The sequence below is a fragment of the Rhinichthys klamathensis genome, unplaced genomic scaffold (genome assembly GCF_029890125.1).
Source record: "Rhinichthys klamathensis goyatoka isolate OS25496 unplaced genomic scaffold, OSU_Roscu_1.1 h1tg001231l_1, whole genome shotgun sequence".
NCBI classification, from domain to species: domain Eukaryota; kingdom Metazoa; phylum Chordata; class Actinopteri; order Cypriniformes; family Leuciscidae; genus Rhinichthys; species Rhinichthys klamathensis.
In genome coordinates, this window is record NW_026607393.1 from 40,001 (window position 1) to 52,500 (window position 12,500).

The window sequence follows — 12,500 nt, forward strand, 5'->3', positions numbered from 1 at the left end:
ATCACAGCAGAGCAGCTCTCAGAGAGGCGGAGCTTAGAGAGGCTGAATCTCCGAACGAAGCGTTTCAGACACTGAGAGGAAGAGCTGAAGCTGCAGTGGAGATTATGAGGAAAGTGTTGTTTGACCTTTGTCCAGTTGTAGGAGAATCTGAAACTAAAGTAGAAAGTTTTAAAATAGCATTATCGCAGCACTTTAAATCAAACGTAAATCAGGCTTAATTTTCTTACCTTATTGGTGGATATTTGCTCTTGTTTTAAGCACAAACTCACTTCATTTTGATCAATATTTAAGGGAAACCGAGTCATTTTGCTTCTTCTCCAGTAAATGTGTCTTGATTTAAGAGTGTTTAGATATTTTTGCTGGAAAGCGAGACAGAAACACCGCTCATATTTGCTTCATCTGAGGCCGTACGGCAACGGTCAGGGTCGATCTCTCCTCGTCTCAATATGTTCAGAGACCAACATGAGTCCAGATTCATGCAGGACTCAAGGTGATGATGAGGACGGCCAATAATAGCAGCCACACACACACACACACACACACACACACACACACACACACACACACACACACACACACACCGCTCAAGATATGCATATCTGTGCCTTCATTAGGTGTGTTTGTCTGTCAGATCTGAGCGAGAATAAACTCACAGTGTAATAATAACCAGAGTTAACAAAGAAAAAAGAAAGAAAAGTTGATTAATTCCAGCGCCTGAAGCGGCGACTCGTCAGACGTCTAGTTTCTACACTCTCGCTGGTTTATTTTTGTTATAATCGGTGTTAAGTGTCAAGCAGGCGTACAGAGACACACGTGTGTGTGAGTCAAAGATAAACCAGCAGATCTGAGTCGACTGATAAACACACTTCACATCTCTATACTGCAGAAAACAACATCGATATCAACAGATGCAGATGAGCAGTGGATTTTGATTGGATCGTTGTGGTTTGCTATTTGATTGACAGGTGCTGGACAGGAGGGGTTATTGATATTATTATAAAATATGTGGGGTTTAAACGACACTGAATATTCAGTAATATTATCTATCAAAACTAGAACTGAGCTGCTTTAAAGCTGAATCGATTTCTCTTGCAACATTTACAGTCATTGAATTGATCTGCATAATGTCTCTATTGACATTTTAGAGCATTTGAATTTGTCTCATATTTGATGACGTTTGCATCATTGATTCTGTGTATTACTGCGCTATAAGCGTGTAGAAATAAAGCCGAGCTGGTGTTGTTACGAGGAGGAGAGAAAGCTTGTGTTGTACACTTGCATCCGCGCGTTTAGCCGACGCTTTCATCCAGAGCAAGGGAACAAAAGCAGCGAGAGAGACAATAATACTCCTAATAATATACAATGGCAACTTTAGATTAGGAGTGTGTGTGACTAGTTTTTGATTAAAGATTACCAGGGTGCATGAATGTAAAAAACATAATGATGTGCATGGGCAGATCATTAATAACAAACACAGAAATATTCACAAATTAAAATAAAATAAAATGGTTTCATGGTGACTTTAGCAGGGCTGTAGAGCATGTGATGACCGAGTGGGAATAATGATGATTATCAGAGAGGTTATTAAAGCACTGGTACGCAATATCAACGACTAGCTTGTGATTTTTTTATGCATTTGTTTCTAACAGCTACTTAAAAAAACTTCCAATTTTATTCTCCCTAAATTTGTTCCAAACGTATACATTTCCAACACAAGGATGTTTGTATCCGAACCGTTGATGGAGCCGATTGACTTCTATAGTATAGAGAAATAAAAATACTATTGAAGTCGATGATGCCTCAGAACTGTTTGGTTACAAACATCCTTCAGAATATCACAGAATTATCATGAAAACAAGGTCATTATTGGCGACCATATTTACACTAAAGATATTAAATGACTGAGTCTAATGCGATAATGTGTTTCGTAATCAAAAACAAACCAAAAATATTAGGAAATCATCAACATGTCATACTGTCATTTAAATAAATTAATAATTTCATAAATAAATTTAACGCTCACTTACACACACACACAAAAAAAAATACACCAGTGATTCTTTAGAGCACCAAGGTATTTATGGCACTTCTACAAACATCAGTTTCTTTCCAAAATGTGTTTCCTTTCTTGATGTGTGTGTTTGTGCGGATGATGCTGTATGTTGTTCACTATCAGTACTGTGGTAAACTGCGTCAGCTCAGGAACAAACACTATGGCACTACATGATTATTACCTATCTATGGCAATTATATTATTAATTATAATAATAAACTAAAAATACCACAAAATAAAGCAAAGCAGTCCATATGGTATCACCATGGCTCGTCAACTGTATTTACACTAAACTCAGTTTCTGCCACATAAGAAAAAAATCATGCTTTGGTAAATCGTGAATATGACATAAAAAGTCGAAATTATGACATAGAAAGTTATAATTTTGTCACAGTTATGACACAAAAAATTATGACGTAGGCCTTCTACCATTAAAAGTCACTTTATATGCAAGTATGACCTTTATTTTATAATTTCAACTTGTTAATGTCATGTTATGATTTTGTAAGTCATAATTTTGACTTTTTATGTCAATTATGATTTACCAAACCTGTTTTTTGTAAAGTTTTGTAATGTATGGAAGTCCGTGTGGCAGAAATGGCTTTCCATAGATTTTCATGTCAGTCACAAAACAATCAATAAACCATTTTAACATTTTAAACTTTATTTTATATATTATATTATATTTTTTATATATATATCAATTGTTTTATCTGTTTGTATCCGTCAGCGTTCTGACTGACTTTAATCTCGCGCCAGATTAAAGCGTGAATGTGAATATAGGAACAGGATGAATCACCTGAACTGCTCCTGATCAATCCATCCGACCAGCTCGATCAGTCCAGCGGGAGTCGCAGTTCGATCGCTCCAGGGTTCCGGTTCGGTTCGGTTCTCTTCGGTTCAGTCAGCGGCGCATCGGCGATTTCACATAATTCAGATCCGAGCGCGAGTTGAGCGCGTAACCGTCACCAACCGTCATTAACCGCCACAACAGAATAAACGAGATTATTCCGATGAACGTTTCCCGCGTCTTCTGTTTGAATAAATTAGGACGTTAAAAATGAGCCGTAAAGGTCTCAAAAAAAGATAAAAATATGGAGAAAAACAGATGCTGCTCTTCCGTGAGCTTCACACACACTGAATGACTGACTGACACACACACAATGCATCTCTCTCTCTCACTGTCTCGCAGACAAACACACACACACTCCCTCTCTCACTCACACACACACACACACTCCCGCAATCACTCACTCACTCACTCACTCTCACACACACACACAGACACACACACAAACTCTCTTTTTACATTCTAATACCACAGAACTCTCATCTCAGCTGACAGAGAACGTTCTGTCAAGGTTCTCAAAGTTGTAAACAAACGTTCCTTTAGTAACAGTAAAAGAACGTTATCCGGTCTTTAATAACGTTCTCTAAACGTTAGCTCAAAAAGATAATTTATATATCTTTCATGGAACGTTTTTTTCTATATATAAAACCTTTTAGTTTGACGTTTTTTTAAATGTTGCAACTTGTTTCAGAACGTTCAGATTCAAAAGTAACGTTCCATAATGTTTGGAGAATATTACAATGGAATGTTCCCTTATAACGTTCACATAACCAAGAAAAAACGTTTTTAAAACATTTCAAAAACTGTTACATTCAGAACGTGTTCATAACTCACCGGGCTGGATGGCAGTTATTATAGTCCCAAACATGAAAACACACTATAGTACATGAATAAGGCAATCTTCATCTTGGCATTTCACAGATATAATCACTGAACCCCGATAGCAGCGCAGTATTTTCTGTAATGATGTATTATTATTATTATATAGCCGTCGTGATTGTGTTTATGATCAGCAGCGCTGGATGAATGATGTAACGCGTGCACGCGCGTGTGACGCCATCATGCGGTCGCTTCCGGTTCTGCATGTCGACGCTGTCTGGAAACTTTAATTTAAAACAATTCAACATTAAATATAAAAAATAAATGTAAAAAAAACAAAAGTAAATTACATGTTGAAAATGTAAAAAAAATATCGTTAACGAATTTTTTTATTTGAATTTCATCTAATTATTTTATTTTAATTAAAAAATATATATATTTTAAATCACCAATTCCTTATTTCATTTTCATCAAAGAAAACACAGGAAGCGCTTGCCTCTTCAACTCTCTGTATAAACAAATAAATAACTGTCTTAACACTCTTTAGTTTTATTTACAATGTTCTTTAGTTTAATGAATTTTTAAGGGAAATATTGTTCATCATGAGATTTCATATATATATATATATATATAAATCTCCCGCCATAATACAAGTACAGAAAACAAACTCCATAAATATACACCTGTGTCACTCAGTAAAATTTATTGTAGAATTGAATCACATTTTCACCAGCATTCTATTAATCCCACGTTTATACGAATGGCAACAGGTCTTCGTACAAGATTCTTACCAAAGAGAATTAAAAAGCTTCTAGATCTGATTTAAGAAAGAAGAGCGTCGCTCGTCATTAAAGTGATTGTCACCGTGGAGCTGAAGTTGAAGAACAAGACTAGAAAACCGAGAAGACCAGGTCTGGAACGAGCCGAGAGCAGTGTGTGTGTGTGTGTGATGTCACACAGAGTTCAGAGGTCACACGCAGCGAGGCATCATGGGATTGAGGAGTTCAGCACTCCTCCTTCACGTAGATCTGTTCATCCGTGTCCGAGTCCAGATGCTCCAGACGCTCCGACTGACCACTCATGATCTCATCCGGCGTCTTCATGAACCTGGCGGACACACACTCATATTTAGCATTAATATTTAAAACACACACACACACACACACACACACACACACACACACACACACACACACACACACACACACACACACACACACACACACACACACACACACACACACACACACACACACACACACACACACACACACACACACACACCTGAACAGCAGTCTCTCTCTCACACACACACACACACACACACACACACACACACACACACACACACACACACACACACACACACACACCTGAACAGCAGTCTCTCTTTCACACACACACACACACACCTGAACAGCAGTCTCTCTCTCACACATACACACACACACACACACACCCACACACACCTGAACAGCAGTCTCTCTCTCTCACACACACACACACACACCTGAACAGCAGTCTCTCTCTCACACATACACACACACACACACACACCTGAACAGCAGTCTCTGTCCCGGCTCCTTGCGGATGATGTTGAGTTTATAGTAGTGTCTCAGCGCTCGCGACATCTTCTCATACGTCATATTGGTCCTGTTCTGTAACACACACACACACACACACACACACACACACACACACACACACACACAAACCAAAATAAAATAAAATATTTAATAACACGTATTCTTATATAATATATAATCTAATTCAAAGTACTGTATATCAATGATACTGGTGTAGATATAACATTCATTACAGTCATTTCCTTGAATATTCCACTATTTTATTCATATACATAGGTTTTTTTTAAATCACCAATTTCATTTCTATTTTAATATTTTAAAAATATTCTATTTTTATATTTATTTTAATTTAAAAACATTATTAAAGTTACATTAAAATGTTTAATTCATTAATTATTAATTAATAAACAATAATGCAAAATATTTGAAAAAAATAATCACCTTGTTCCATTTTAATTTTTCATATTTAAATTAAAAACAAAAATAAAAATTAAACTTATAAAATAATTATTTTTGTATATTTAATTATATATCACAAATAAAAAAATATATATATATTTTTTTAATTAAATATAAAAAAATAAACAAAAATAAATTAAATGTTAAAACTGCAAATTGTAATACTTAATATAGTTTTTAACGTTTTATTAAACTGTTTATTTGAACTTATTCTAATTATTTTATATTAATTTATTATAATAATAATTTAATCTTATTTTAAATAATTTTCTAATAATTTTCTTATCTTATTAAATCAAATTCCTTACTTCATTTTTATTATTTTAATTTTAATATTTAATTTAATTTTAAACATTAAATAAAAAACTATTATTAAATAACACTTTTATATTTAATTAAATATTACAAATTAAACTAATTAAATATCGAATAACAAAAAATATATCAAATATTTAAAATGTAAATTTTAAAATGAAAACTTTAATATTTAATGTCTTTTTCCAGTAGAGTGTTGTCATTATTCTAACCTTATGGTTCCCCCAGAGGCGGGCCAGGCCGTTGGGGTCCATGATCCGAAAGACTTTAGTCTCGCGATCCTCCCAGCGGATGTAGTTCTCGTAGCGACTGTCCGACAGCAGCTGATAGACGTAATCCCACAGGAGCCTGCAGTCTGACACGCCCACAACACACCGCATCATCACCACATCATCACCACAACACATCACATCATCACCACATCACACTGCATCATCACCTCATCATCACCACAACACATCACATCATCACCACAACACACCGCATCATCACCACATCATCACCACAACACATCACATCATCACCACATCACACTGCATCATCACCACAACACATCGCATCATCACGACATCATCACGACCACATCACACTGCATCATCACCACATCATCACCACAACACATCGCATCATCACCACATCACCACAACACACCGCATCATCACCACAACACATCGCATCATCACCACATCACACTGCATAGACACCACATCACCACAACACCACAACACACCACATCATCACCACAATACATCGCATCATCACGACATCACCACATCACACTGCATCATCACCACATCATCACCACAACACATCGCATCATCACCACATCACCACATCACACTGCATCATCACCACATCATCACCACAACACATTTCATCATCACCACATCACACTGCATCATCACCACATCATCACCACATCACACTGCATCATCACCACATCACACTGCATCATCACCACATCATCACCACAACACATCGCATCATCACGACATCACTACATCACACTGCATCATCACCACATCATCACCACAACACATCGCATCATCACGACATCACACTGCATCATCACCACATCATCACCACAACACATCGCATCATCACGACATCACTACATCACACTGCATCATCACCACATCATCACCACAACACATCGCATCATCACGACATCACCACATCACACTGCATCATCACCACAATACATCGCATCATCACGACATCACATCACACTGCATCATCACCACAACACATCGCATCATCACCACATCACCACATCATCACCACATTACATTTCATCATCACCACATCACACTGCATCATCACCACATCATCACCACAACACATCGCATCATCACCACATCACCACATCACACTGCATCATCACCACATCATCACCACAACACATCGCATCATCACCACATCACCACATCATCACCACAACACATTTCATCATCACCACATCACACTGCATCATCACCACATCATCACCACATCACACTGCATCATCACCACATCACACTGCATCATCACCACATCATCACCACAACACATCGCATCATCACGACATCACTACATCACACTGCATCATCACCACATCATCACCACAACACATCGCATCATCACGACATCACACTGCATCATCACCACATCATCACCACAACACATCGCATCATCACGACATCACTACATCACACTGCATCATCACCACATCATCACCACAACACATCGCATCATCACGACATCACCACATCACACTGCATCATCACCACAATACATCGCATCATCACGACATCACATCACACTGCATCATCACCACAACACATCGCATCATCACCACATCACCACATCATCACCACATTACATTTCATCATCACCACATCACACTGCATCATCACCACATCATCACCACAACACATCGCATCATCACCACATCACCACATCATCACCACAACACATTTCATCATCACCACATCACACTGCATCATCACCACATCATCACCACAACACATCGCATCGTCACGACATCACCACATCACACTGCATCATCACCACATCATCACCACAACACATCGCATCGTCACGACATCACTACATCACACTGCATCATCATCACCACATCATCACCACAACACATCGCATCATCACGACATCACATCACACTGCATCATCACCACATCATCACCACATCACACTGCATCATCACCACATCATATCGCATCATCACCACATCATCACCACAACACACCGCATCATCACCACAGCACACCACTATGAGCAGAGGGGGCGGGGTCTAACCTGCGATGCGGCCCATGGGCGTGCCCTGCTCCTCGGGCGGAGACACAGGCATGATGATCTGGTTGCGATAGTGTCTCTCGTCCTGCAGGGGGAGCTGGTGAGCCGCGAGACTCAGACCGTGAGCCGCGTAGTGGACGGCGCTCTGACCTTTGACCTTTGAATTTAATATTCAACAATATTATTGATCTCCTGCATTGACACCATTATATGAGAACTGAACTGAGCTGGACGAGCGGCTGTATATATATATATACTGCAAAAAATGCTTTTCTTACTTAGCATTTTTGTCTTGTTTACAGTCCAAATCAGGGATGGAAATTAGCACCCGCCACCAGCCAAATGCGGGTGATTTTGTGTTGTGGCGGGTAAACTCGCTTCACCTACCGGCCACCGTGGCGGGTAAATAAAAATAGCATACTGTTTCACCCGGACGGCGGACACTTTTAGAGGAGGCACACCTTCAAACAAAAATGTGGCATTACATCGCAGGCGTAGAGGTCTGCAGAGAAAACATCATGGTGCGTTCACACCAGAGAGAATAGAGCGTCTGGCGTGAGTGATTTCATTGTTAAGTCAATGCAAAGACGCGTTACGCGCGTAAAAAATTCCTGCGGCGCGAATGAGGTGTAGAGCGCGGCGCGGTAGATGCGAATACGCCTCATTCGCGCGGCAAGTTCGAGCGTCTGACGCGTTACGCGCGCATGATTTTATTGAGTGCTTTTGTGCATTCACGCGTTTGATGCGAATTCGCGTCTGCCGCCCGAGTTGAAAAATCTGAACTTTGGCGTCAATTCGCGCCACGTTAACCAATCAGGAGCCTAGCTGCTGTCACGTGGTGAAGTATCTGGATGCTTCAATGAATTATTTTGTACTAAATGCCTGATGTGGTTCTAATGCACAACAAAGCAAATATTTTATCACATAAAACTTGATTTCAATATATGAGACATATTCATTTTGTATTGAATGCCATTTATTCCATTTCATATCTAGATTATATTAAATATTATTCTAATGTAAAGGCAACCAACATACTATAGCTCATAAATCCGTGTCTGGAGAGTGTTGTGTGAGAGAAAAAAAAAAATCACTGGACAGGTTATTTACTTTTGGAGGCTGGCTCAATTTATCATCAAAACAAAAATAAATGACAGATTAGGTGGATGAGGCCGAGGGTGAGAGAAAGAGAAAATGTCAGTATTTCATTGAGACTTGAGATTAAATAAACTGCTTAAGTATTCTTGTAGTATTAATTTTCACATGCAGTTACACATTGTCGGTTAAAAACAAGAAAGTGGCTGGTAAAAACATTGAGTGGCTGGTAGATTTTGAAATCCAGCAGCCACAGTGGCCGGTGGACAAAAAAGTTCATTTCCATCCCTGGTCCAAATATGTAAAAATTCTTAAATCAAGATGCATTTACCAGATTAGTGTAATGACATAAGAAATTCTGTCTTGTTTCCTGTTTAAAGGTGACTTTACCTCGCGCCCATTCTCCTGGTTGGCGCCGCGGCTGTGCCGGAAGTCCGCCGGAGCCGGGGCGCGTCCTGGGCTCAGCAGCAGCGGGTGCATGATGGCGCTGGGCATGAGCTGGATGACGCGCGGTGGCGGCTCCTCTGGGCTAGCGCTGGCGGCGCGCGGGTGGCCGTTGTGGGCCGCCGGAGACACGGACAGCGGGTACAGGTCCTCGGGCAGGTGGTGGTTGCTGTCGGGCATCTGCACGGACGCCTGCTGGGGGTCCTCGGCCGAGGAGCGCAGGGTTGGCGGGTGATGATGCGGTGAACGCGCGCGGTGACGGAGCTCAATGGTGGGCAGCTGCAGCGACTGAGCGTCTGTGGCGCGGGCCGGCCGGCGTACCGTATCTGACACACACGCACACACACACACACACACACACACAGAGAGAGAGAGAATCAGGGTTGGGGTTATTTGAACAAATTGTAAATAACAGTTTTCAACACTGATAATAATCATAACTGTGTCTTGAGCATCAGATCCTCATATTAGAGTGATTCCTGAAGGATCATGTGACACTGAAGACTGGAGTAATGATGCTGGAAATTCAGCTTTGATCACAGGAATAAATTACACTTTAAAATATTTTAAAATAGAAACTATGGAAGCTAGTTTCCGCCACAAAGTAAAAAAGATAATTCTTACTTTTTATTCTCACCATTGCGTGTAAAAGTCAGAATTGCGAGAAATAAAGTCAGAATCAAACTTTTTTTCTCAGAATTGCATGTTTATATCTCGTAATTGTGAGATAAAAAGTCCCAATTATTGTTTAAAATGTTCTATTCTGTGGCGGAAACAATCCATAGAAAACAGCATTTTTAAATTGTAATAATATTTCACACTATAATTTTTTTTAAATCAAATAAATGCAGCCTTGGTGAGCAGAAGAGACTCTTTTAAAAACAGTAAAAATCTCACCGATCCCAAAGTTTTGAACCGCGGTGTAAATATTAAACTGGACATAAACACACAGAAACACACAGACTGCAGTTCAGGCCTGAGCCACTAGAGGCTCCCAGAGACCAAACCCAGACACACACAACATCAAACCTTAAAACAATAATGTGTGAGCGATGCTCAGCACCCCTGGATGAAAGCGGATCTGATCCTGGAACAGCATATCGTGAGGAACACGTGTTCGACTGACTTTCAGGAAGTTCTCATGTATTCTTTGTCTAGAACTCGAGCTAAAGCTCTTCATCGTTTCCTCGTCAAACTGGTTTTTCTGTCAACATTCCTCCCGGGATCGTGTGACTGTTCTCGGCCCACAGCTTCCCATGAGCCTCAGCAGCACAGGCCCTGATGATGAAGATGAGGAGGAGGATGAAGACGCTCACCTTCATGTTTGTGGTGCATCAGTTGCGTGTCGTTGTGTGTGTGGAAGGATCCGGTCGGGAAGTACGACGAGAGCGACTGAGGTTTTCTCTGCTTCAGGATGTGCTGAAGAAGCTCGTACAACACGTCTCCTGTCAATCAACACACACACACACACACACACACACACACACACACACACGCATGAACGTTACTGTCTCCGATCCTCAGCGGTGTCTATCTGCACACTCATGAATAATCACTGCTGTATCTGTAATGATCACACATATATACACACTTTCATTTATTATATGAATATCAATATTACTATTATATAAATATCATATTTATTTATTTAAATATATAATTTATGTTAATATATGTGTGTAGTGTATATATATATATATATATAAAACATAATCATGAAAAAATAATTAAATTACACACATATTTGTAAAAATCAAAACAAATCATTTATTAAATTCTTTATATATGTAATATTTGTATTTATATTATATTTATGTAAAATAATAAAATATATATATATATACAAATATTTGTTTTATTTATATGTATATACATTTTTATATTTATATATATATTTTTAATAATATATATATATATATAATGTAATTATGAAAAAAATGTATTACATAATATCTAACATTTAAAATGTTAGACATTTAAAAAAATCTAACATATATTAAATTCTTTATATATACATACGTATTTGTATAATGCTTTAATTTTAATTATCTATATATACTTATAATTTTAAATAAATAGTTAAATAATTAATTTAATTATATTAATATTTCAATATATATATATATAAATAATTAACTAAATTATTTAATTATGTAAATAAATGATGATGTACTTAAATAGTGTTACATTTATTTTTAATAATTAAATGTATTTACTGTCATTGGATCTGATCTAATGAACACATAAAGCACACAACAGATCGAACTATGAAACGTTCATAACACTTCTACACTCTCTGACACTTAAACATCTGCATTCATGAACATCTGACACACACACAGTCCGTTGTTCATGAATGCAAAACAAACACACACACACACACACGAAACACTGTAAATCATCTAGAAGGAAGTCGTCAGTCTTCATGTTGTCTCATGAAAATTGTGTCCTATTTTAAAGAACTTCCCGAAAGAACATCAAGGAAATGATTCTCAAAAAGGAAGAACACACTCACACACACATACACACACACACACTCAAACACTCTCTCTCTAACACACACACACACTCAGTTCTCGCTTCTGGT

General features: G+C 38.5%; 2 protein-coding genes across 2 annotated transcripts in view; both read right to left on the reverse strand.

Annotated features, from left to right (window-relative positions):
• LOC130079680 (chemokine-like protein TAFA-2) overlaps positions 1 to 3,126 on the reverse strand; it is a 19,222-nt gene extending 16,096 nt beyond the window's left edge. Inside the window, exon 1 of the mRNA XM_056245037.1 lies at positions 2,853 to 3,126. The gene's annotated coding sequence lies outside the window, so the exon portion shown is untranslated. The remainder of the gene's footprint in view (positions 1 to 2,852) is intronic.
• A 1,282-nt stretch (positions 3,127 to 4,408) lies between these two features.
• etv6 (ETS variant transcription factor 6) overlaps positions 4,409 to 12,500 on the reverse strand; it is a 12,752-nt gene continuing 4,660 nt past the window's right edge. The window contains exons 2-7 of the mRNA XM_056245036.1: positions 11,230 to 11,358; positions 9,860 to 10,239; positions 8,378 to 8,531; positions 6,295 to 6,437; positions 5,280 to 5,380; positions 4,409 to 4,829 (exon numbers count right to left, since the gene is read on the reverse strand). Of these exons, the coding sequence (XP_056101011.1) occupies positions 4,727 to 4,829; positions 5,280 to 5,380; positions 6,295 to 6,437; positions 8,378 to 8,531; positions 9,860 to 10,239; positions 11,230 to 11,358 (1,010 nt within the window). The 3' untranslated portion in view covers positions 4,409 to 4,726. The remainder of the gene's footprint in view (positions 4,830 to 5,279; positions 5,381 to 6,294; positions 6,438 to 8,377; positions 8,532 to 9,859; positions 10,240 to 11,229; positions 11,359 to 12,500) is intronic.